The sequence below is a fragment of the Centruroides vittatus genome, unplaced genomic scaffold, assembly GCF_030686945.1.
Source record: "Centruroides vittatus isolate TY-2023 unplaced genomic scaffold, ASM3068694v2 contig_549, whole genome shotgun sequence".
NCBI classification, from domain to species: domain Eukaryota; kingdom Metazoa; phylum Arthropoda; class Arachnida; order Scorpiones; family Buthidae; genus Centruroides; species Centruroides vittatus.
Window position 1 is genome coordinate 3,499,172 of NW_027122325.1, and position 26,349 is coordinate 3,525,520.

The 26,349-nt window shown below is 29.2% G+C and overlaps 1 protein-coding gene across 2 annotated transcripts; it reads left to right on the plus strand.

Moving 5' to 3' along the window:
- Nucleotides 1-1,870: 1,870 nt before the first annotated feature.
- LOC136978722 (secernin-2-like) lies at nucleotides 1,871-25,854 on the plus strand. Of its 2 annotated transcripts, XM_067274510.1 has the most exons (9): nucleotides 1,871-1,989; nucleotides 2,068-2,147; nucleotides 8,676-8,848; nucleotides 11,361-11,548; nucleotides 14,158-14,357; nucleotides 14,440-14,646; nucleotides 17,847-17,941; nucleotides 20,460-20,627; nucleotides 25,285-25,854. In XM_067274510.1, exons 3-9 carry the CDS (start codon nucleotides 8,678-8,680, stop codon nucleotides 25,519-25,521), a joined length of 1,266 nt encoding a protein of 421 aa, XP_067130611.1. In that variant the 5' UTR covers nucleotides 1,871-1,989; nucleotides 2,068-2,147; nucleotides 8,676-8,677; the 3' UTR covers nucleotides 25,522-25,854. The 2 variants fall into 2 exon arrangements, with proteins under 2 accessions (XP_067130611.1, XP_067130612.1); XM_067274511.1 differs by lacking the exon at nucleotides 1,871-1,989 and having other exon boundaries at nucleotides 1,996-2,147.
- The last annotated feature ends 495 nt before the right edge of the window (nucleotides 25,855-26,349 follow it).

Below are 26,349 nucleotides of genomic sequence, written 5' to 3' on the forward strand. Positions count from 1 at the left end.
GCTAATCTCCCAGATAGTGGAAGCAAAATGTCACAGGCAATTAGATCCCTGCCTCTTGAGAAAAATGCTGTTTGGCTGTTGAATTCCGACGTCGTCCATCTGAACTTCAACATGTGGTAAAATATTTATACTACTTTCGTACGAAATATAACAACGTAATTAGTGAAGTAATAAATTTATTCGTTTTATATCTATATAGTTATATAATTTTACATTGCATAAATTTCAGCAACATGTCACATAGCAATTCTACTAAAAGTAAAAAAATTGTAAGGCATATTGTTTCTTTTCTACAACTCCCTTCTAAAGATTTATAGATCCGCTATTGTTTACAATACTGTTTTTAAAACAGACGTAAATCTACAAGGATGATGGTTACCTGATATAGGAGCGATTGTTTCAGTCCATTCGTATTTTCTATTGCTTCTTCATGCCAAAATATATTAATTCCTTAATTCACGTTATTTATTTTATAAAATCATAATCATTTCTTATTTCATTATAATTTAACATTCATTTGAGGAGATTGCTACACTGCAAATAAAGATATTTATACATACTACTACAAAATAAATTCTAAATTAGAAATGCTTTGAAACTATTTGAATATGAAAATCTAACCATTGTTTTAAAAATTAATACAGGTCTAAATTTAATCACCATAGATTGTAATATTACTGTACGCTTTATTATTTCTATTTCAGATGGCTCAAGTCTATAATACATTAAGGAGAATTTGGGATATAATTAAGGATATTTATGTGAAATGAAACGAAAAATTCAACGAGTATTTAAAACGCAATATTGACTTAAATTCATAAACTGAAAATACATTTGAAATGTATTTTAGTGATTCTCAAATCTATTGTAATTCGTTAAATTGAAATTTTTTAATTTTAGAATGAAAACATTAAGACATCGCGCGACTTTGTCGTATCGCGATAGAATTGAAGAGCAGTTGGACAGAAAGAGACGATGCTTACGCGGACAGACTTGTCACTGGACAAACATCGCTGCACTTGCCGACACATAGAAGTGATCCAAGAATAAAAATCCACGTCGATTGCTTCGTTCTTGTGTTTTTTATTTAGTTTTCCTGCCTGTCTAATCGTGTCATTTATTTTTCAAATTCTTTGTATAAAAAGTTGTTCTTTTCAGCGCTTGCCTTAATCCTTAGTTACTAGGCTAATTGGTTGAGCTCAATAACTAGTTTTTTTGTTTTTGTTTTTTTTAACTCCTTCAACCCTGTGGGCACTAAGAGGGCCTCTTTTACCAAGCCCACTATAGGTTCGGCCAGGTGAAGGAGGGGGCCGACATATCCGGTCGGACCATTCCCTAAAAATTCCCGGGGATTTTTCGACCCGTCCGGATTTGATCCCGGGTCCCCCAGAGCGGTAGACTTCTAACTTGACAGCTCGGCCATCCGGCCGTCTGCCCAATAACTAGTGATAAAGAGAGAGCAAAAAATGACCTTTAAAAATCGGATACAAGTGTAGAAAAAATAACTCATTGGTGGGCCAGAAGGTTTTGTGATTATTTTATCTCAAAGATGTCTTGTCAAAAACCTAATAAGGGATATGAAAAATAAGAGGGAATGAATGATCCGAAACGTGCCCACGGCTATTACACGGTAATTTGTGAAATAAAGATGTTTGATAAGGCAAGCGCCGATAAGGGCTATTATTAATCATTATAGAAACAATTTTGACTGGAAAAAGTTTTATATTCTATGGATAATGTTTATAAAAGTAAACATTAAAAATTAAACTATTGATCTCCATACTACCGTACTACTATTAAACCCAGTACTGCACCATACTATCGCTTTAACAGATAAACAGCTTTCCTGGTTAAAATTACTCTTATGTCTTTTTTCTTCCTTCGACTTTTTCGCTAATGGCGCGACCTTCCGAATGTAAGAGTAGGTAATGGTACGGTTCCTTCTGATACGGTTGGCAACATGCTGCACTGAACTACATTTGACATGTGGTACGCACTAATGTCTGTAAACGTGAACATCGATCAATATGTTATTTTTTAACCTTTTTTTTTATTTTCTTTTGCTAGTTGTATAAGAGCGTTTGCTGGAAGTCAGTGACACGCAGAAAATAGAGGACACGCCGCTGCATAACATACCTGCGTAGAAGGTAATACAATTTAATTTAAAAAAATTTTTTAAATATATATTTTGTGTATAGGCTATGTTTTTACCTCGTATATAAGTAAATTCTCAAATTAATGTTGTCTGTAGCCTACTATATATCATTTACACATTTTTCCTGTGATTCATGACTCATGAATAGTTTTGTTTTCATAATACAGTATTGCATTTTGAGATTAAACTGTATGGAATAAGATACAAACTTTTTAAATTTAAGTTTATTCAATAATTAGGAGGGGATAATAATGGAAGATATTGAAAAATGGATGAATTTTCATCCTAAAAGTAGGGAAGAATAGATTTTTATTAATATTCTGCTTTAATTAATTGTATATGTTTAAAAAATATCTTGTTGACTGTTTTTGATAAAGCTTAGTTATTAAAAGCAGTAATGCGTTTTTTTTAATTACTGTTAATTAATACTCATTGGTGTTAGTTTTACACAAACATTTGTGCAATTGAATTTTTTATTAGCCTATTTGAAACTTCATATTTGTTTATTTAAAATTCAATATATTCTATAACTGTGAATCTCCCAAGAGGACTTTCTATGGGGAAAATTAGCCTCTGTTTATTGCTACAAATGTGATGAAAACCTGGAAAACCTCACATGGCCAGCCCATTGGTGAGGTGCGAACCCACAACCAACTACCGGTGTTCAGTGATTTTATCCAATCGGTCACTGGTGGGCTTTGAAATTTGTTAGATTCTCTTATTTCGTGTCTATAAGTATCTTTTTATTATGCAAGGCCATGCACATGGCAATTTTGGAGTTTAACCTCTATATGGGAATAATTAAAAAAACTAAATAAAAAATAATTAGAAAAGTCTATAGTCTAAAAGCAAATAAGCTGTAATGAAAAAATAATATGCTTTTTAAAAACCCCCATTGTTCTAAAACTCTTATACATAGACCTGCAAATATTCAAGATATATTTATGATATTTTACAGGAATTTTGTGGTATAGTGGGTCTAAATAATTTAACTTTATCTTAAATGTTAAATATTTTATTAAAGATTTTTGTTAGTTTTAATTATATGAAAATTAAATTTTTATTTTATACAATAATTTTCATTTATCTCTTTTTGCATTCTTGAAATTATAAATTAATGAGAAAATAAATAACAGTAATAACTCACCAATATAAATCTTGCTTATATTTATTATTTATGGCTTTTTAAATTAATACGAAAAATAAATTTTGATTGAAATAACATTATCCAATATGAAATTAAAATATTTTGAAAAAGTATTACAAAAATATCTGTATTCTGCAAAAAATAAAAAAATTCAAATAAAGCAAACAAAACTTTGATTTGTGAAGTAATTTCTTTACAATTTAAGAATGACTTTTATATTAATCATCTAGATGAAACTATGCATTAAAACTTGCATAATAAATTAAAATAAAAAGTGTTTAGCACAAGTATAAAGGTTAATAGTTTGTACTTTCACAAAAAAAATTATGCCGTAGCAAGATATAGGCCTATTGCAATTTTGTATACCAATTATTTTCTACATATTTGTAAATTAAATGTATTTTGATGTACTTATTTTCTAATAAAATATTTTCTACAAACTTTATAATTTAAAATTAGTAAATTAAAATGTGAAACACTACCCTACAAAATATTGATATTAATATTGATTTAGCCATTTAAGTTTTCAGCATCAAAAATTTTTGATGCTGAAAACTTAAATGGCTAAATTTCAAGTAATGAAATACTGTATATATTTTATTTTTATGTCAATATTACATAAATAATAAATGCACTACTTCATACATCAAATTAGATGGTGAAAATATCAATATGATTATATTATCAATACTGTCTTTCATATTTTTTTACAAGAATTTTAAAAAGATTTAAAACATTATTTAGCTAATTTTACAAAAAAACAAAACAAAATTCTAAAGGTAAGTGGATTAATTAGTTTCTAATCATTAAATTAGCCATATTATAGCCTGATAATTTGACACTTTGTTTGGTTACTAATAAATTGGGTTTGGAGATGATGATGATTCAAATTAATTATTAGTGAAGTTTATTAGTGTTATTTAATTATAATTTGCCAATAATTTCAAAATTAAAGATATATTTCATTTAGTACAAAAAGTTTCTATAATTATGTAATTGAAATAATAATAATAATAATAATAATTTTGAAATTTTTAGTTACCTTATTTTAAGATTTCTATTAAAATCTTAAGACTTTGAGCATAAATCTTTTGCCCCGTGAAAATGTTTGAGAATATCTGTACTCGTTAGTTTTTAATAAAACAACATATTAAAAGTTTATTAAAGGAGTTTATTTTAAAATATTATTTAATAATAATAATAATACATTAATGAAATGTGCTCTAAGGAATGATAGAAACATACACTGAACTCCCTATTATCTCTGGATGGATTATCCATGCATTGTCAAAATATTTTATCTGGCTTGTTCATGGGCAGTTTAATGAATGGGAAGTAGTATACATATCATCAGTGTATAAGCTGTAAGCTTTCAAGCTCAGCTGACTTTCCAATAAATGATCTAAAACATCCATGGGATTTGAAAAAATATCTAACAGCAGATTTGAAAAAAATATCCTACTAGTCCTAAAATTAAAATACAATAATTTGGACTATGTTTATTGACTAAATATACATATCAGCTTATGAAACTTAGGACTCACATTTGCTTTGTGTTATAATACAGGGTGTATCAGTACAGTGGTTACAAACTTTCAGGAGAGATAGAGTACACCTAGATGATGGGAAATCATATAGCAATGCATGGTTGGAAATGCTTTCCTGGCACAGTAGTGACAACACAAAACACAAGAAAGGAAGGACACAAACAGGGTGAAAAAACATGTTTATTATTTATTAAACATCATCACTAAACCTGATATATTAAAGCTAAACACCAACCAAATGCCGAAATTCTATCGGGCTAGTATAAGGCTAGTTACTAAATAAATTACGTAAGCAATTTGACTCTAGAGGGAGGCGTTAGGCGCCATCTCGTATTAACATTAATAATTATAATTTTTAATTAATTAATTTAAATAATTTAGATTTGCTGGGAGAAAAAATCAGCCCGGAGTGGGACTCGAACCCACAACTTCTGCTTACCGTGCAGATGCATTGCCAGTAATTTATTTAGTAATTAGCCTTATACTAGCCCGATAGAATTTCGGCATTTGGTTGGTGTTATATTTATTATTCTTAGTACAGCAAAAATGGGACATCTTTGGCTGGTGTACGCAATACGTCAAGGCACTGGTGTATAAAACTTTCATTAACAGTGCTGAGGAACTTGTTGCATGCATCGTGGCAGCTGCTGGGAAAGTCCAGGACACACCTGATATTTTTGACAACATTAGATCTTCAATGCGCTGGAGATGTGAGGCCTGCATCATGGCCCAGGGTCATAATTTCGAACACTTTCTTTGATTTTTGCTGTACTAAGAATAATAAACATGTTTTCTCACCCTGTTTGTGTACTTCATTTCTTGTGTTTTGTGTGGTCACTACTGCACCAGGAAAGCATTTCTGACCATGCATTGCTATATGATATCCCATCATCTAGGTGTACTCTATCTCTCCTGAAAGTTTGTAACTGCTGTACTGATATACTACCCTGTAGAGTTGAACTGTGTATATACTATAGTTCATTTAAAACTTCTGAATAGTTTTTTGTTTTTTTTTTATAGTTTAAAGGGCTGTTTTGGATTATACATGCTTTTCAGTTTTCTGTGCACACCCATCAATAATTAGCATGGATAATTGGGAATTCAGTGTATTTATCTCAGATGTGTATTCTTTTTGCAGACGATAAAAGTTTTCTTTAGAAAAATATCTAAAATACATAAACTTTACAAAATTACATTTAAATTTTATATACTTTTTCTAATCAAGATATTTATAGTTTTATTACAGGTTTAATCAATATTTTATTATTGATTAGATTTGAAAATGTCACAATTTTATTCCTCTGATGTGATATTTTCTAAAGTATTAAATACAGTGGTGTGCCGTGACATTTGATGATAGGGAAGTTATATTTTCATAAAAATTTTAAACAAATACTAGAAATTACAAAAATAAACAGTTTATTTATTTTAATTCTAAAATGGATAATTGACAGGAAACAAAGATATAAAAACTTGTTATTATTAGTTTTTATAAACTCTATTCGGCAATTTTTTCCCACAAAGTCATTAATTACTTTATCATAAAAATCGCTTTTCAGTGATTCCATCAATGTATTTAAAAGCTCTTTTTCTATTGAAAGCAATGCTAGTGAGAACAATCTTTCTTCTGAATGAGTGAATGTTCCTTGCCAATGTATCAATTCACTTCATGGTTGAAAAATGTGCCGAACAGACCTACTTGTGGATGGTACTGTAAAAATTAATGATATTAAATCATATAATTATTTTAGTACATCTTTGTTCAGATCATCATTAATTATGATATCTTTTATGTCTAAAAGTGACTTGCCAATATAATCTGGAAATGAATATAAATATGGCAATTCACTACATAATTTAGATAAATCAAAAAATCCTCCATAAAATTTACTTAATTTAAAGAAGTCAAACTTGCTTTGGAAAATTGTTTTTCATAATATTTAAAATTATTAACATCTAAAAGTGATACAAATTCTAAAGATTTTATGTCTGAAATTCTGTCAATATAATTATAATTAAATATAGCTTTGTAAAGAAATGTACATAAAAAATAACATGAACTCTTCTTTATTTTCTAAATCTTAAAACAATCCACTTAGTCAAAGAGTGGCTAATGGATGGAATCATTAGAAGCATTATACGATACAATATTTTGGTGTGTAGCATCCATGAGCTAAACCGTCTGAGGTTGGTCCTCTGTAAAGGACATGCATGAATGCGTGTAATCTGGCTGCTTTACACGATTCAAATATTTTTGCCATGGAAGCTATCCCGTATTTGACAATATGGTGCCCTATTGGGAATATGCATATACAAATTTATATTTTAATATTCAATAGTAATCTTATCATTTTTTTCATATGTATAGAAATTTGTAATAAAATACATAATGAGGTTATAATAAAATATTAATTTTGAGTAATTCAAAGTACATTAAAATATGAAAATAATTGCATAATATGTATTTATATTTTAGAAAATACAAGGGAAACTGTGCTTCCACATCTTCCATGGACAGCGTGCCACTGATTAAATGTATACTATGGAGATTCTCATTATAGATTTCCCCCTAAAATAAAGAGAATATTATAGATAATTTCAAGTGTTTTTTGTTATAGATTAATTTTATAGTAAGAAAATCTGAAATAATTTAAATGCACATCTTTAAACTTATTTTAGTTCCCAATTAAAAGTAAACAGATGAACTGGATACTTAAAACTTAAATCTTATTTAAATACTTTATATAAATTAGATAGGGATAATAAAAATATTAATAAGAAAGATCTGAATATGATATGCATTTATTAACATTTTGAGAAATACAGGAAATCTTTTTTAGTTTGAAATTTAGGGTACAAAATATTAGTAACTTCAAATTATGAAACTTCGAATTATCCAAGATTTGCATATTTCTGTACAATATGCCAAATGCCATGTAACTGATGTAATTTATTAAGCAAGTGGAATATGGCTACTTATACAGAATACTATGTCATTAATTAATAATTTATAATAATAATAATAATAAACTGCAGGTAGACTACACATGTCTGGTGAGAACCTCACAGGTTGCCAGATAGGTTTTTCTAAAGCGTAAAGCCGAATTCCTCAAAATTTAGCCCAAATTATTTTAAAAGTGGCCCAAAAAGTAGTAAATGAAGTAGCCCAAAGTCCTACAAATATCTCAACCAGCTACTTGTAACCCACTTTTGCAATCCCAAAACCCAGCCATATTTTATGAAAGACAAGAATAAAGGGTAGTCCATATGTAAGGTGACACTTGAAAATGTGTTACTGTAAAAGCAAACAGATATTGACTAGATTAGAGTTGTTCTTGGTTCATTGTTCTCTTATAGCATGGAGGCACTTCGAATTAAACCAGGGCTGTGCTGTGCTATGATACAGAGAGGTAGCCGCATCAGGCGGCACCGTAAAGGGGCAGCATTTCAAAGACTTGTGTCCTGCTTGCATCATACTGAGAAAATCTACTGCATGGCCTTGACTTAAATGAATGAGTTAACATATGCATATCACAGTTCGGACAGAATTTCCACTTTGAATTATGAAGTAACTGTATTTTGAACTAACTAAATTCCTTATCATGTAAATCTCTATATCCCTAGCTGAGACAAAAGTGCAGTTATGAACTAATAGTATTTCAAACTATCCTAGTTTGAATTAACAAGGATTTCCTGTATTGCTTTATGGAATCTATTTTCTGTGCAATTTAATTGACAAGTTTATTAGTTTTATATTAAAAAATAATATAATTAATTTGACTTTTTTTTTATTAATATCATTCCTATGTTTCTTTTTATGAAATAGATATGGCATCTCCCAAATTGAAGTGTTCCAGCTGTGATACATTTGTTGTTTTACCACCAGTCACAGCAAATAATTTTATTATATTTGGGAAAAATTCAGATAGGCCTTCTGAAGAAGTACAAGAAGTGGTATATGTGTCATCTCGAGATTATTCTCCTGGAACAAAATTAAAGGTAAAAGAACTTGTTTTTATAGAAGAAAGAAATTATCTATGATATAATTATCTATGATAATAATATCTATGATAATAATATCTATGATAATAATATCTATGATAATAACAGACAAATGATTAATTCATTTGTCTGTTAATAAAAAGAAAGAATATACAAAATGACCATATTAATTTTATATTTTGATTAAATTTAACAATATACACTTAATTTAACAGATGCTATATAATATGAACATACGTTATAGCAGATTTTGACTGTTGTTTGATTATATGTTTACATTAACTCAAGGTGGTACAACTATGAGCTTCACACCCAAATTCAGCTCAATCATGGTAGTGAATTGATCTGCATTGTTGTCATTTGGTAATTACAGCATTTTTCTCAATATGATTTGCCACATTCTACTTTTGTACACTCAACAGGAGTAGAATTAAATTTGGATATTTTTCCAAATTTAATGCTTTTTAATTAAGCAGGACTGTATATACCATAAGGTACATTAGTTACAAGCTGGGGGCCTTCACTTTAAAACCTCACTCCTCACAAAAAATGATATAAAAAATAATTTAGTTATTGGACTGCAATTTTGAAATTGCAGACCTGTACATTCCCATTGTCATCTGTCTTCCTTCATTAATCTCAAGAACAGAGTTAGATAGGTGAAAATCAAGAACAGAAATGGAAAGTTTATTGGCCAGAGACTCTGACTAACTATATATTAGCTTCCAGCCTGGACTGAAAGTCACATGATTTTTTTTAATTAAAATTTAAAAGATGATTAAGATTGCAACTTGGCACTGTGACAATGTCACAATAAATGATTGTAGTGGAAAAATAAAATGCATATTTTTAATATTTTTAATATTAAATTTATAAAGCCGAATACACTGCCAAATTATTGGACTATGAGATGTCTATGAAATTAATTAGATACTAAATAATTTGTCTACAGGTAGACAATTATGCTGTCATCTTATAGTAGGTTTAATAATCATAACAAATTAAATTTAACTTAGAATTTTCTGGAAGAAAAGAATCAGCCTAAAATGGGACTTCAACTTGCAACTCTCACATACCATGAAGACATGTTGCCAGTTATTCTACTCAGATCTCCAACCAATCTTCATCTTTAGAACTATTAATTTAGATATAATCATACTTGTCACTCACATCACTGACTGAGAGGACTTTAAGCACCCATACCCTTCTTCCATAGCACTCAGCCAGCTAATAATGAAATTATTTATTGTGTCTACATTATTTAAGTGAATTTGATGAATTTTTAAAACATTACATTAAAATGTACACTAACTGTTGTTCTGGCAGATTAAATTATCTTTCTTACTATACTTGTAATGAATTTGTAGAGTTAATTAATAGCAAATAAAACAAGAGAAACATTAATACAGAAATTAATAAGCTGCTTATTTTGTAACAATATTTGACTCAACATCGCTGTTGTCCAGTCTAACCAATTAGCTACTACAGATGGCTGAGTGATTAAGGTGGCAGCCTAATGTTCTGGGGATCTGGAATCAAATCCAAATGAATTAGATTTGAATTGGGGATAATAAAAATATTAATAAGAAAGATCTGAATATGATATGCATTTATTAACATTTTGGGAAATACAGGAAATCCTTATTGGTTTGAAATTTAGGGGATGAAATATTAATGACTTAAAATTATCAAATTTTGAATTATCCAAGATTTACATATCCTGTACACTGTGCCAAATGTCACATAACTGTGTAATTTATTAAACAAGTGGAATATGGCTATTTATACAGAATGCTATTTTCATTAATTAATAATAATAATAATAATATAAATAAATATGCATTTGTTAACAGTATTTATACTCGGTGGAGGATCGAAAACGTTAGTTTGTGTTAACTGTCGTCTTATGTACCGGGAATTTTAAGGTTGAAGAGACTGTATTGGAATATACTAAGTTTATTCATATTTATCAACATAGATGCTTGCTGATCATTAAGTTTATTAACATAAATCAATGTTGAGTCAACTAGGTATACTATTTACAGGATACAATTATGTTGTGAATGAGATTATTATATAAATATTGTCTAGTTATATTCTCTTTTATTTAATTAAGAATTCAAAATGTCTTATTTTCCACATACTGATGAAAAAAATTATTTTTTAATTCTGTGATTTAAGCTGACCAAGTACAATTTGGTCCCTTAACTCAAAAAAATCAGACCAGAAGAGTATTAAAAGAATCACAAAATCAATAGTTACAGCAGAACTATTGATTTTGTGAATTTTTAAAAATGAAAATGAATGTTTATATATTGCTTTTATTTATAAGAAGCAAAACTGTGAACAATTTTATATTTATTGTTTGAAATAATTTTTAACATTTAACATAAATCTTAATAATACAAAATGTGTCTTTTTAATGAAGTCTTCATTAACTTGTGCATAAGTATTTTTATATATTTGTGTATGCTTTGATAGCTAACTCTGTTTTAACTTACTTTTTTAGTGTACTTACATAGAAATTGATCAGGTACAGCATTCATATGCTGTAATCTTGAGTAAACCTGCATGGATGTGGGGAGCTGAAATGGGAGCAAATGAGCATGGTGTATGTATAGGAAATGAAGCTGTATGGACTGCTCTTAATAGTCCACGTGACAATGAAAAAGCATTATTAGGGATGGATCTTCTTAGGTAAAAGCAAGTATATGTACACAAATAATATAAATTTAAATTGTTATTTATACAAAATTTTAAAAATTTCTATTTATTCATTAAAAGTATATTTAGTAATTTAAACTTTAGTTACTTTATAAGTATTCTAATTTAAAAAAAATAAAGAAAAATTTATATTTAATAGTTTCAAAATTTAATGATAAGATAAAAGACAATACAAAATGCTTATTTAATTGCTTTTTTTATAGTTATAAATATTTTCTATTTCAAAACATCATTACCATTGCTAGTAAATGTATAACAACATAATATGTACCATATAAACATTTACCAATGATAGATGGCATGTATAAATATCTGTTCATCATTGCCTACCTATCATACAGTCTACCATTTCATGGAGAATTTTTCAATTTTAGAAACATTTTAGAGATACAAAATTTATTTTGCTGTTCAATTAAGTTTTAATATAAAATATTTTTAATTCAAAACTTTTTATTTTATGTAAAGTCAAGATTTACTTTAATTTGCTCTGCAAGAAAAATTTATTAATCTAATTAGCTTAAATTATGAAAAGAGTTCCTACATTTCTTTAGCAATTAATTCATTTGTTTCAAAAGAGTTCATGATATTAATTGTACAAAGTGCATAAAGTTTTTCATTTTAAATATATATAGCTTCATTTCCTTGTTGATAGTTATACTGTAAAGGCTGTCAATTAAGTTTTGACAGCAGAAATTTTTCGGAAATCTTATTATACAAATTAGTTGTGTGTGAATTCTTTCTATGTAGTCTCTCTCCTTATTTAAAACTTTAATTAAAAGTTGCATTACCATCTGTGGAATTATTTTACTGAAGATGTTTTTCTCTGCTCAAAAATACAAATAATCTCTTCTCTGTCTTGGAATTGTTTTCTATGTAGTGGTTCTTTGATCTGTACAAACAAAAATTGCAGGAGCTCATATCAGGCAAGTAGGGGATGTTCTAGTACTTCCCAGCCTTAGTTGAAAAGAATATTCTTAACTTGACATTCCTGGCAGAAAATGACAGTGAACATTATTCTACAGAATGATTGGTATTTTGTAGTAGGTCAAGCTGCTTGCACTATACAGCTGGATAAAGGTGATGCTCTAGAATTTCCCATAATTAGCAATTAACTTAGGCTAGATTACTTTTTTATGTGATGAAAGAGAAAGTACGGTACATACTATATATACTGCATATGGGTGCTGCTGACTAAGCTGAGGAGGTTAGCCATCTTGTAACTCCATATAGCTATTGCTTTGGGGAGAATCAAAATGCTTTCATTCATTTGGCTGCCTTTAAGCTGTACTTCATACAGTCTGTCCTAGGTTTTATCTATAGTAATTATTCACTTAAGAAAAGAATCGTCTTCTTTTGTAATGCTTCAAATGAATTTTAGCAAGAACAAAGACTATTTGATGAGCAAAGTGAAGTTGTAAAGCTGATTGATAAACTTTGATGTTAATTCCATTTTAATTAATGGAATTAACATCAAAGCTTTATACTTTCACTCTGATAATCAAATAGTCTACGTTTTACTTTCTTATAAAAAAATAGAAATATTGACCATAGAGAAATGTCCTCTTAGCTAGATAAATACCGTATGTCTAACTATGAAATAAATAATAGTAAAAGTATTACACAACTTGCATATATAATAAACATCCTGAAGCCTGATGCATTGATACAAAACCAAACGGTTGCCATAATTAATTGGGCTATTATTAATAATTGGATAGTAAGTAATTTAGTAATAGATAACCATCTGGAAGAAAAGAACTAGCCCAGAATAGTTCTTCCAGACAGTTTTAAATTATTTAATAAATTATTAAAAATTATAATTATTAATTTAGATAAGAGATGATGCCTAACGTCTACATCTATTACTAAATTACTTAATATCTAATTATTAATAATAGCAAAATAATAACCCGGTTAATTACAGTGATCGTTTGGCACAACTTGCATGTAATGACATTCCCATGTAAATTGAATTAGTTAATAGAAATTGAATGGAAAACATGATTTTGATTTAAATTATTATATAAATCAAAATCAAGTTTTTTATAGAATTGATGGAATACTGGAAAAAAAATGTTTACTTGAAAAGTTTCAAAAGGATAAACATTTTTTTCCTATTATTTTAAGTTAAACTATTTTCAAATTTAATAAAAATATTTGAAGAAATAGGAGCAGTGAATCACTTATCCAAAAACTGTAATAACTGAAGATTTACAGCTTTGCACTGAAATGTTGTAAATTGTATATTGAATATAATAGATCTCATTTTAAAACTGTTTTGTAAATTTTATAAATTTTGTTAGAAGAAGTATCACACAATAAAGCTCTTTTACTTTAAAATAGTTAATTAGTTTTTAGATCTTTCTGTGTATACAAAATTCAATATCTTTGAAGTACACTTATAATTTTAAATCTTATCTTTAAAAATATCTGGTTATGTCATTACTTTTCATATATATGTTTGATTGCTTTTTTAACCTGATGATGACAATTTAAAAATATATTATTTGCTGGATATTACTGGTATCATTTCATTATTTATATTTGTAATCTAGTATTATATAAATGATATTTTTTTTTAGATTGGGATTAGAGCGTGGCAATACTGCAAGAGAAGCACTTGACGTAATAACCCAATTGCTAGAAAAATATGGCCAAGGGGGTCCTTGTTCTGATATTATGCCTTCTTTCACATACCATAACAGTTTTCTTATTGTTGATAGAAAAGAAGCTTGGATTTTGGAAACAGCAGGAAAACTGTGGGCAGCTGAACATGTTACAAGTTAGTGAAAGTAAAATTTGATATTAACTAAAATATTTTGGTAGTAAATTTTATTTATTGAATTCTTAATTGATTTTTTTAGGTGGATTTAGAAATATATCAAATAGTTTATCAATTCATACTAAAATAGATTTAATGAGTGAAAACTTGAAAGAATATGCCATGAAACATAAACTTTGGCATTTGTCCCAAGGAGAATTTGACTTTGCTGAAGCATTTGGTGATGGAACTGGAGATGATCCTAGATTTAAAAGTGGAAGACAATTATTGGCTCAGCATTCAGTTTCAAGTAAAATTTTATGAAATATCAATGATATATTTATACTGTAAGCAGTGTGTTCTATAAATCATGACCATTTGTGAAATTTTTAAGCTCAAATTTAATTACTATTATTGATGATCATAATTAAATTTAAAGATATATTATAGGCAATAAAATAACTGATTTTAACATTTCTCCAAAATATTAACCTTATTTTCTTTCTATCAGCTTATGATATAAATTTAATAAGTTAAAATTATATTTAAATTATCCATTATGGTCAAAAATATAATATGATATTATATAGAAAATATTTTTACTGTATACTGATGGCTTATAGAACATATGAAGATTAGACACACCCATATTTTAGCAAGTAATATTCAGGGAAAGATTTTAATGTATTTAAACCTTTAATATTTATTAAAGGTCTCCAGAGTATTAATTGGGCTGCAATTTGAAAGAATTGTACCGTAGTCCTATAAGTTCCCACTGTCATCCGTCCATCTTTTCTTAATTAATCTCAAAAGTAAATCGTACGATGGTGGACTTCACGCCAATCTCTGAATAAGCAAGAAACGAGAAAATTAACATCCAGGCGTTAAGTGTTTATGAATATCGCTATAATCACTAGCGCTTTTGACGAAACTATTTTCGTCTTTCTCAGGTAGATAAAAATGGTTAAAATCCTTTTTCGAATCAAAAAATTTTCGAAATGCAAAAACCGCTTTAGAACTTTGGAACAAACTCAACGATGGAACAGAGCGAGAAGAAATTTAAATGTGCGTGCGTGGTGACGTAGCGCACATTTAAATTTCTTCTCGCTCTGTTCCATCGTTGAGTTTGTTCCAAAGTTCTAAAGCAGTTTTTGCATTTCGAAAATTTTTTGATTCGAAAAAGGATTTTAACCATTTTTATCTACCTGAGAAAGACGAAAATAGTTTCGTCAAAAGCGCTAGTGATTATAGCGATATTCATAAACACAACGCCTGGATGTTAATTTTCTCGTTTCTTGCTTAATTAATCTCCAGAATGAAAGATAGATAGATGAAATCCTGAGACAAGATATGGAAACCTTAGGGGCAGGAGGTCCCGATTAAATATATGTGAACTTCTGATGCAAACCAGAAGTCACATTATTTCAATTCAAAACTTTTCTCCTGGAAGCAGTTAATAGATGACCTGCACAACTCTATTATTAAAGGAAAAGTATTATGTACAGGGGCAAGCCACTACTATCAATAATTTGAGGTGGAGAGCACACACATTAAATTAAATAAATTAAAAACATGATTAAAAATTGCAGCCCAGCGTTGTGACAATGTCACAATAAATAATTGCTCGTTATGAGATATGTTAAATTAGGAAGAAAAACTCAAATATTGGGTTGATGGTAGTGGTATTTAATATGTTTAAAAAAAATTGAGATTGAAAATAGTCATATTTCTGAGAACAAAATAAAACATTTTGTGAATTATAAAAATATAAGTAGATATTAAATGATTATTTTATATAATTAGATAAGGAGTTATACTGTATGATGTATTCTTTTATACAAACTGCATAATCAACTATCCATATGAAAATTGGATATTATATGTTTTTCAATTGGACATAATAATTCTTTATAATGTTTTGTCTCTTTGTATAATATAAAACTGATCAGTTAGTAACATCAAACAAGTACTACTAACTTTTGAATCATTATTTTTTCCTAATATAAAAATAATAATTCTTGTAAAATTGGTCTTTGGATGTTTAAGTAATAAGAGTAAATTAATGAAACATTTTTTAAAGATGATAGAAACATGTTTATCTCAGATACATACAGTGTCAATCAGAGGGGGGACAGGAGGGGAAAACTGCCCTGGGTCTCGCAATATTAGAGGCCTCAACTTGGCAACTCAGTATGTTAGACAAAAATATAGGAGAAGGCAAAGTGATTTGCTAAATTTTTACATTTATCAAATTAAATTCTAAATTTCTGTAGGAGGAGTCAGAGAGGATTGAGAGATATGAGCCAGTTCCTGATTGGTTAGAAGTATACCACCCTGACCAACCCTATTCTGGAGGGGATGTTCTTCACTATGCATACCCACACTCAAAAGTTACCCCTTCCTCCATCTCTGAATCCCAGCCCAACAAAAAATGCATAAAAGCAGAGAACGAGGCCTGTTTGGTCAGTTCTGTGCTAATGGTGTTTTACAATACTAAGAGCCTCTGCAAACTACATCTTTGCAAGAGCAAAACTCTAGCAAACATGTGCTAGCACACTTGATAACGTCAAAGACCCTGCCCCTTTCTTCATGTGCACACAATTATCCCTTTGCTAGTGCTCCGGGCCTTGCATTTTCTCTGAAAGGCCCTGGATACATTGCAACTATTTCAGTAGCTTTTTATTACTAATCTTTCATTATCATTCTTACTAATCTATAATGAGTGGAAATCAATAATTGTAAAATTAGTCACACAAATTAAAATTTAGAATAACTGTATGTACAGATAAGATAAATGCTATATTATTAAATATTGTCACTCTTACATTCTGATCTCTGAATAGGTCAAACTGACAAAGGCTAGGCTCAAAATACATATCTGATAGAGAGATTAGTAATAAAATGCTTCTGAAATAGTAACTATCTTATTGTCATTGTTATAGTCATTGTCTGATTTGTTCCAAAAAGCAAACTCACAATTAATGAATAAAGCTACTTTATTATTGAAAACAACATTAATTTAGAGACATTAAACTAATATAGTAAGATATTTATAGTTTTATTATAGATGGTTATTCAATATTCTATAATATTGATTAGTTTTGAAAATGCCATAATTTTATTTCTTTGATGTAATATTTTCTAAAAAAGTGCTATGAAGATATTGAAAAAGATTTCAAATGCTACTCTAAAAGAATGAAAATTGAACATGCAACATTGAATGTTGTAGAACAAAATTAAGTATACAAAATTTTTATTTTAAAAAGTTTTGCATAATTTGTATATAAATGAAGCATGGTCTGATTAAAGTCAAAAAATGCTTCTGAATAAATCTTTTTAAGCAACATAAATTATGCATTTTTTTATTTATGAATTTTTTATTAATATTTACATAAAACTTTTTCTGCTATCTTATTCCTATTATTAATGATATCAGAAAGAAGTTTCATATAAAGTAAATTGATATTCAGAATATGAACTATGATTTTAATTTGTTTATGTAATTTTCAGAGGATTTTTCTGAAAGGCATATGATGAAAATATTACGTGACACTACAAGTGGAATATGTATGTGTTCAGGTTCATTTGTCTCAACTGCAAGTCAGGTATTTTATCATTTTTAATAAAACATATGGTAGCTTCAAAAACATTCTCAGAATGATATTGATAACATACTTATAATGATAAAATAGCAAATTTGTTATAAACTAATTTGATGACATATTATACAACTATTTTCTTCATGATAAAATATAGGATGTTTTATTGTGCAATGTAGATTCCTTCTCATAACGTTTAAAAAATGAATGTAATTGATGTGGAAAAGATGATCCTTGCTCAGATTGGCCATCAGCTGCAGCAAATGAGGAAACATCACTAGAAATAGAAAAATTGTGATGTGTAATAGAAACTGCACTGATACATATACTAAAAATGCACTTCAATAACCATAAATTGCAGTTAATTTTTATTTAAAATGTAATTAACTGCAATTTATGGTTACAGTAGACCCCTCTATAACACGGAACTTATCTACCATGTTATAGGGGGGGTCTACTGTATTGATTATTTCTTCTTTTCCTTGAGTAATGGAAGACAAAATGTTTAATTTAAGAGATTATATGCAAAGTTGGAAATTTTGTGTTGGAATGGATATTGTAACCTTTACTTAGTGCTGTGTAATTTGTACTGATTTCCTCAAATAAATTTGTCATTTTTGTGTAAATGTAACCATTCATTCAATGGCTAGATGGCTGAGGCAGAAAAGGCATCAGCCTATCTCTCTGGAACCCACATTTGAGTTTGGATTTGTAAATTTCAAATGTTCAAAGTAACAAGAACTATACTTTTTATTCTCTGCATTATAATGGAAAACTGCTGAAAGAAACTGTTTTGAAGAAAATGTTGCCTATACAAGGTGTGGCTATTATTAAATAATTAGACTGACGCTGCTACAGAAGATGTACGCATGCACCAAATGCCAGCGACCGACAGCTGTTTAGCGTGAAGCCTTCTCTTTTGAATGCAGTACCTCTCTCTTTCATATAGCTGTAGCCTTCATTCGCATTAGAGTTGTTTTTTTGTTTCGCTGGAAAAATGTTAACTGTAACAATAGAGCAATGAATTGTTGTGAAACTTGGAAAAACTGCTACTGAAACTTATAATTTATTGAAAGAAGTGTATGGCAATGAATGTTTATCGCATGCACGTGTTTTTGAGTGGTTTAAGCATTTTCAAGATGGCCGAGAAGACGTCGAAGATGATTCATGATGATGATTGTTTTTTTTTTTCGATATTCATGGGATTTTGTACCTTCACTGGGTTCCTGAAGGCCAGACTATTAATTAACATTACCACCTTCACATTCTTGCTGGTCTACAGTGATGTTTCAGAAGCAGTTATTCAAGATTGCAAAATTAAAAACATATTGCTTTTGAATCATCTGTACAACCAAAAATCACAGAGATTGATTTCATTAACAATATGATAATGCTATTGAAAGTGAGCAATTATTAATCACTTTGTTATTGGTTAAACGTTATAACATCTGCTATACTGACTATTTACTGTGATATGTTCAATCTTGAATAAAAAATAATCTGTCAAATCATTGCATCCTTGCTACTGCAGTTATGAGGTTACAAAACTGTTTAGTATGTTTTGATATCTCTTGGTAGCAAGAGAGCAGATTACAGATCTGATTCAATGATTTTCTTGAAAAAAGAATAGACATATGAGAAAAGTGTCTGTATAAATTCACATCATATCTTTCATTGTGTAATGGAATCTCATCGAGATTTTTCAACAGAGGAATCCATTTGTTGAATCTCATGGGGATTTTTCTCAATCTAAGCAGTTGTAAGGTATTCACAGTTATACTCATGTAAAAATGACTGTATATCTTGAACTATGCATTGTTTATTTCCATTTGAGTAAATAACGTAAGATATAAGTTAAAAAATAACAATTATAATAAAATGAATTTTAAAGTTCTAATTTATATTATTTCTGATTCAATTAACAAAACAATAAACAAAGTGACATTGGAAATTTTTAATATTTAATGATATTTTTAAGATGTGGATCCAAGCAATGAATATTTTATAAGAAATTGTCTTTTTAAATAAAACGTTTTCCATTTAAAATATTCTGAAAAATCTAAGACTTATGAAAATATTTTGGCAATAAATAATTTTTAATTTGTAACATTTTCTTTCTTAAATATTATTACATCTACATTTGAAATTTTGAACTTGTCTAAGTTATTTATTTTGTAATTTGGTAAATTTATTAATATTATAATTATATATTATTGAACTTTTCGTGTTATTTATTATAGTTCTCAAATTTTCTTTGTAATTATTTTCAAACAATTTTATTACATTAAAATTGACCATTTCTTAATTAACTAACTAAAATGAACTGTGTTATTCTTAAACAATTTAAGATATAGTATATATAATAGTTAAATAGGCATCATTGTCATAGATTTTTACAAATCAATAAACACATGTCTGTTATAATATAACTGTTAATGATTTTAAATGACTAATTGAGGATGATTATTTATTGTTAGCAACTTTAGTTCTTTCTATTTTTAATAAAATTAAATATTTTTTTCAGGTTTCTGTACTTCCTTCAATAGCATCAAAAGTATTTTGTTATCACTTTTTCACAGCAACACCAGATCCATTGAGATCCATGTTTAAGCCTTTTATGTTTATTCCAAATATACAGTTTACAGAGAAAACTGTCTCTCCTACATATATGGATCCTAAAGATTCTACAAAGGTAAAAACTAATATTTATTTAAAAATTGTTTAAAAGATATAATTTATAATTCATTTTGTATTTATTTTATGTTATATGTATTTTAAGAAAGCAAAATATGCATAGTATAACCATAAATATTTTAAGTAAAAAATCTTTAAAAAATAGATACTATAAATGCTTTTTGTTTTTATTACAAAGCATCTTCAGATATAACAAAAAGATATCAAACATTTAAAAACAACATTTTAAAACATTAACTGCAGTTAAAAAAAGAAAGTGTATTCTTCATGCAATGAAAATTGTAATAATAAAAAGATCTGATTTATTTCTTATGAACAAGAAATGATGGATCATAACAGGAGTTTCCATAATTTTGTGAAAAAATAGCATTTTCTGCTCATACTATTAACAAAGCTGCACTTTTAGTAAAATTCCAATTAGAATAAATAATTTTGAAATCGAACAACATATCTAACTTTGTTGAGAACTGATTTGATTTGTCTTTTTATATGACCTTGTGAAAACTCGGTCAGATCCTAATGCATCTCTATTGTTAATATTTTATGCTATAATATGGATTATAATGAAACACTACACATATGCCACCTTATAAAATGCAGCCGTGTTTATTCGGTACGAACGTTTTCGGTCATGTTAAACGACCTTCTTCAGGAAAATATCCAAAAAAGAAAAAGAAAAAAATCGAACACATTGAAAATTTGCAAAAGCGAATAAACTTTGGAACGTTTTTAAAAATATTCTAAAGAGAATTGCATGCGCCATCTCTACATCGATGCGTATTAAATAACACATTACATGAGAATAAGATAAAAATAAAAAATAAAAATAAAGATAAATAACGGACAATGAAAAATAATATGCTCCTTGGAGACATTAAAAGTAAAGTACAAACATAAACTATGGTGCAAGCCGAACGGCGCACAAAACATCGGGAAGGAGAGGAGCTGTGCAGAGACAATAACTACGGTTTCTGTCCTTGCGTAGACGTCCGCATATCCGCTTTTCTGACATTTACATGTCGCCTGAGTGCCAGGCTGCAGATATTTTACTAGCCTCTCTGAAGTTGATAGATTGTCCTTTCTGGCTTGCTTTGCAGATATGCCAAGCTTCTGTATACTGGAGGTGCTTTATGTTGCGAACTGCTTGTACTAATCTTGCTTGTGCCCATTCAGCTTGGACTTCTTGGGGATCTGCCAGGACGTAAGTCGCCAACGCTGTGCATGGTTGTTCACTTCTTATATTTCTCTGATGTTCCGCCAGCCTTTCCTTGAGTGATCTTCTGGTGGCTCCGATGTAAAATAGCTTATTTTGCCTTCGTGTGTCTCGTAATAGGGATCCTGTAAACCCCGGAAGGGAGTTAGTGTCCATGGCGTCTTTAACCGCTCTTAGCAGCTGGTATATAGTGGGATTCCGTTTATATATTATTCTTTTGTTAGTGGTGGTTCCTATACGCCTATAGATGCTGCCCAGTTCCGCCCTGTATTCCATCAATGTAAACTCCTCTGTATTTAGGAGGTTTCGCTCCTTATTGCGTGTCATACTCTTGCTAGTGAAAGCTTTAGGACTGATCCCGTTCTTCTGAGCTAGCTTAATGATGTAGTTCATCTCTTCATTTTTGTCTTGGGTACTACTGCAGTGTGTGTGTGCTCGTGCAGCGAGCGCTCGGAATGCTGCGAGTTTGTACGCTGGCGGGTCGTGCGAGTTCCATGGGATAAAGATTGGGTTGTAAGTAGGCTTTCTGTATACCTTAGTTCTTGGGCTATACCTCCGAGTGCGGCCCTCCTTCACCCTAACCCAATGTATACCTTAGTACGGAAAGCTCCTTGGCTGTCGAGCTGTATGGATAAATCTAGAAAGTGTATATGCTTATCGTTTTCTTGCTCGAGTTCGATCTCGAGGCCGAATTTGTTATCGTTGATGTCTGTTATGAATTAGTGTAAGTTGGGTTTGACATTCCAGAAAACAACCACATCATCAACATACCTTGCATATGTTAGGATTTGCGTTGCATATTTTGGCAGGAGTGCATTCTCCAAAGTTCTTAGGACCATCTCGCATAAAGTACCTGCCAGGGGGCTACCCATGGCTACACCCTTCTGTTGCATGTAAGTGATGCCATTAAAGCTAAAGATGGATGAGAAAGTGGTTAGGTGCGCCATCTCTAGTATTTGTTTTCTCTTCTTTTCTGGGGACTTGATCACGGTTAACAGGAAGTCCCTTAGATGACAGAAGCATGGTTCCAGCTTGACAGAGGGATACAGAGCCTTGAAGTCTAATACGGTCATATATATAATTTCTTGCGGGCTCATGTTAGCCATTTTTTGTAGAAGGTCTAGGGGTTGTTTTATGCTGTAAGGGCTCTGGGGTAAATATTTACAGAATATATATATTATATAATAATATCTGGGGTAAATATATACAGAAGCTTGGCATATCTGTAAAGCAAGCCAGAAAGGACAATCTATCAACTTCAGAGAGGCTAGTAAAATATCTGCAACCTGGCGCTCAGGCGACATGTAAACGTCAGAAAAGCGGATATGCGGACGTCTACGCAAGGACAGAAACCGTAGTTATTGTCTCTGCACAGCTCCTCTCCTTCCCGATGTTTTGTGCGCCGTTCGGCTTGCACCATAGTTTATGTTTGTACTTTACTTTTAATGTCTCCAAGGAGCATATTATTTTTCATTGTCCGTTATTTATCTTTATCTTCATTTTTTATTTTTATCTTATTCTCATGTAATGTGTTATTTAATACGCATCGATGTAGAGATGGCGCATGCAATTCTCTTTAGAATATTTTTAAAAACGTTCCAAAGTTTATTCGCTTTTGCAAATTTTCGATGTGTTCGATTTTTTCTTTTTCTTTTTTGGATATTTTCCTGAAGAAGGTCGTTTAACACGACCGAAAACGTTCGTACCGAATAAACACGGCTGCATTTTATAAGGTGGCATATGTGTAGTGTTTTAATACGATATGCAGTCTACGACGGATTATAATGAATTTGGAACAAAAGTTTATTAATTCTATTTAACATATTAAAATATTAAATTATAATTTATTATTTATTATTTATTAAATTTAAAAATATTTAAATTTATTAATATTTATCAGATAAATAAATATTAATAAATCTTGAAAAGTTGTAGTTATGCTAGTGAATTATTTTATATATAATGCTAATAGCAGCAATGCTAATAAAGAATAAAATATTGTATTTAATTTTTAACAGGTCTAATGATCTAATAATGATCTCAGTAAAATTGACAAAAGTTATGATGTTATTAGAAATCTATTTGTTGAAAATAAATTCCTTGCATTAAATCAGAAACAATCAGGAAAACAAATAAGTTCAGGAGCTAAAGTACTAACAAGTCTAATTTTGGTCATTCCAATGCTTAAAAATATAAATCTTAGCTTGTTAGAAGCATAAAATGTCAAGATTAAAGGTTCAAAAAGATCATGTTTACTTAAAAAAACTTTGATGGTAATTTTTACTTGATTAGAAATATTTATCATGATCCATCATGAATAATATCAAGTGAATTAAATCAGATCTTGCTTTTTATTCTATGGAATATATAATATTATATGCAGTTTGTTCTAGATTTTAGAATATTTGAATTCGTTTTTTAAATGTTTTAGAATTTGATTGTAAATATTTTATACCCAAAGATTCCTTGCAATAAATAAAAGCAGTTGAGTGTACTTTTTGTTTTCCTTTTTAAGAATTTGTATAATATTGTACTGATTATCATTTTGATTACAGTTTATTTCATAAAATTAGGAAGATTTAATAGAATATACTCAAAATTTGTTAAAGTTTCAAGTTTTTTAATTATTTAATCATTTAATCAAAGCATGAGCTTTGGTTTAAAATTTATGTTAATAATGATAATAATTCTCTCCTGTGGTCACCACCTGATAATGGTGGGAGAGCCCAGTAATTTTACTGATCCATAGAGCAATGCTGGCTGGAGCACAAGCTCCTAGTAGAGATACCCACGACAATAAGGTTTATGGGGAAAAATGAAGCTAAGAGTGACCACACCCACATTCTGTGGAGATATTTACCGTGATAGTGGGTTCAGGATTGCCATACAGGATTGTCTATGCGGCCCTGCTGTATATTATATTAAATTTAACTTTAAGATGAATTTTTGATTTTGAGATAATATTGTTACATTACAAAAAGAATAAAGCTTTTAAAGCTTATAAAATATTTTTATTGTACTGGCCCAAATATTAGTCAATATTTTAACAGTTTTAAAGATCAATTAGGTTACTTGTACATAAATTTTATTTTGGTAATGTCTTTTATTTTACTCTTAGGAGTCTACTAATCCAGCAATCATCAAAAATTGGGGTGCAGGTTGCTGCAAACTTGCCTCAAAATTTATTCTGTTGTAAAGTGTAAATTCCTATTTTAATTACAAATTTATGCATTCGATATTATTGTATGTTTTGGTCTTTATGAAAAATATTTCGATAGTCATGAAAATTGTAGGTACATTTTATGGAATACATATGAAGGAAACCTACTTCTCCTGGGGACTCCAGAATTGGCAATCTACTTATATTCGGGCCAGTATGGTATTTAATATAAGATAAATATTGCATCGTACATTAAATATAGTTTTTTTCTTAATTTTTTAGATTAAATCGTCATACGAAAAATATTTGGATCGAAGCCATTATTTGTACAAAGTTCACAGACGAATATATTCTAACTTACTTGGAGAAAGAGAACTTCAAAATAAATTGAAAAAATTAGAAGATCAGTATATCGAAAAAACAAGAAAAGTAGCTGAAGATGAATTAGAATCGTCAAGTAAAGCCAGTCTGTATACTGATGCAGTTAATGCTGAAATTGAATTATATGAATCAATATAAAAATAAGTAGGTTTTCAAAACCTCACAAGTGATGATGATGATGATGATAAAATATGAATTAAATTTGGTTAGGCCTTAATTAAGTTACCAAGCAATTTAAAAGATTTTATTAAAATTTTGTAATAATCTAATACTGTAGTGAGAAAAATTGTTAAATTTCTAGTCAGACAATCAGCAGTAACATATAGTAACTTCAGTAAGTCGATTTCACATTGTGCCTCGATGAAAAAGAAATAAAAAGCTTTGTAAATTAAATTTTTTTGTAAGAAATTTATAGAAATCTGTAAACAACTGTTTTGTGAATTGTATATTAAATGCATTTATATATTATTACTCTTGTTTTATTGTGAATTATTAAAAAATGAATATACTGTATTATATTTTAAAAAACAGGAGGAGGAAGAAAATTTAAATATACTAGGGTAGCAAATCTTTTTAATAATGTTAAAATATATATAAAAAAACTGGTTGGTGCCTACATTTTAATTTCATTCTACTTTCTTTTAACATTAAATCCAGAGAATTGAAGAATGAAACAGAGAGCACACTGGAACTCTGAAGCAATTGAAATTAGAGCCGTTCGAACGATTGCATTCGAATGATTCTGTTCAACCCAATTGCATGAAAGTTGTACACGTTACGAACCTGGCAGCTATGTTTAAGATTCCGAAGTTGATAGTGTACGATCAGTAAATGCGTAATTTTCATTTTATTATTATGCAGTATTTATATATTTTATTTATTGTTTTCATGTTTTAATTTATTAATAGGGCATTTAATTGAATTATTTTTACTTTAAATTATGTGTGTTTTCTGTTTTAAGTGTAT

Coding starts and splice junctions, on each gene's coding strand:
- LOC136978722 (XM_067274510.1), top strand. CDS start 8,678: ATGGCATCTCCCAAATTGAAGTGTTCCAGCTGTGATACATTTGTTGTT. Junction 11,549..14,157: donor TTAGGGATGGATCTTCTTAG/GTAAAAGCAAGT, acceptor ATTTTTTTTTAG/ATTGGGATTAGAGCGTGGCA. Junction 17,942..20,459: donor TTGTCTCAACTGCAAGTCAG/GTATTTTATCAT, acceptor TATTTTTTTCAG/GTTTCTGTACTTCCTTCAAT.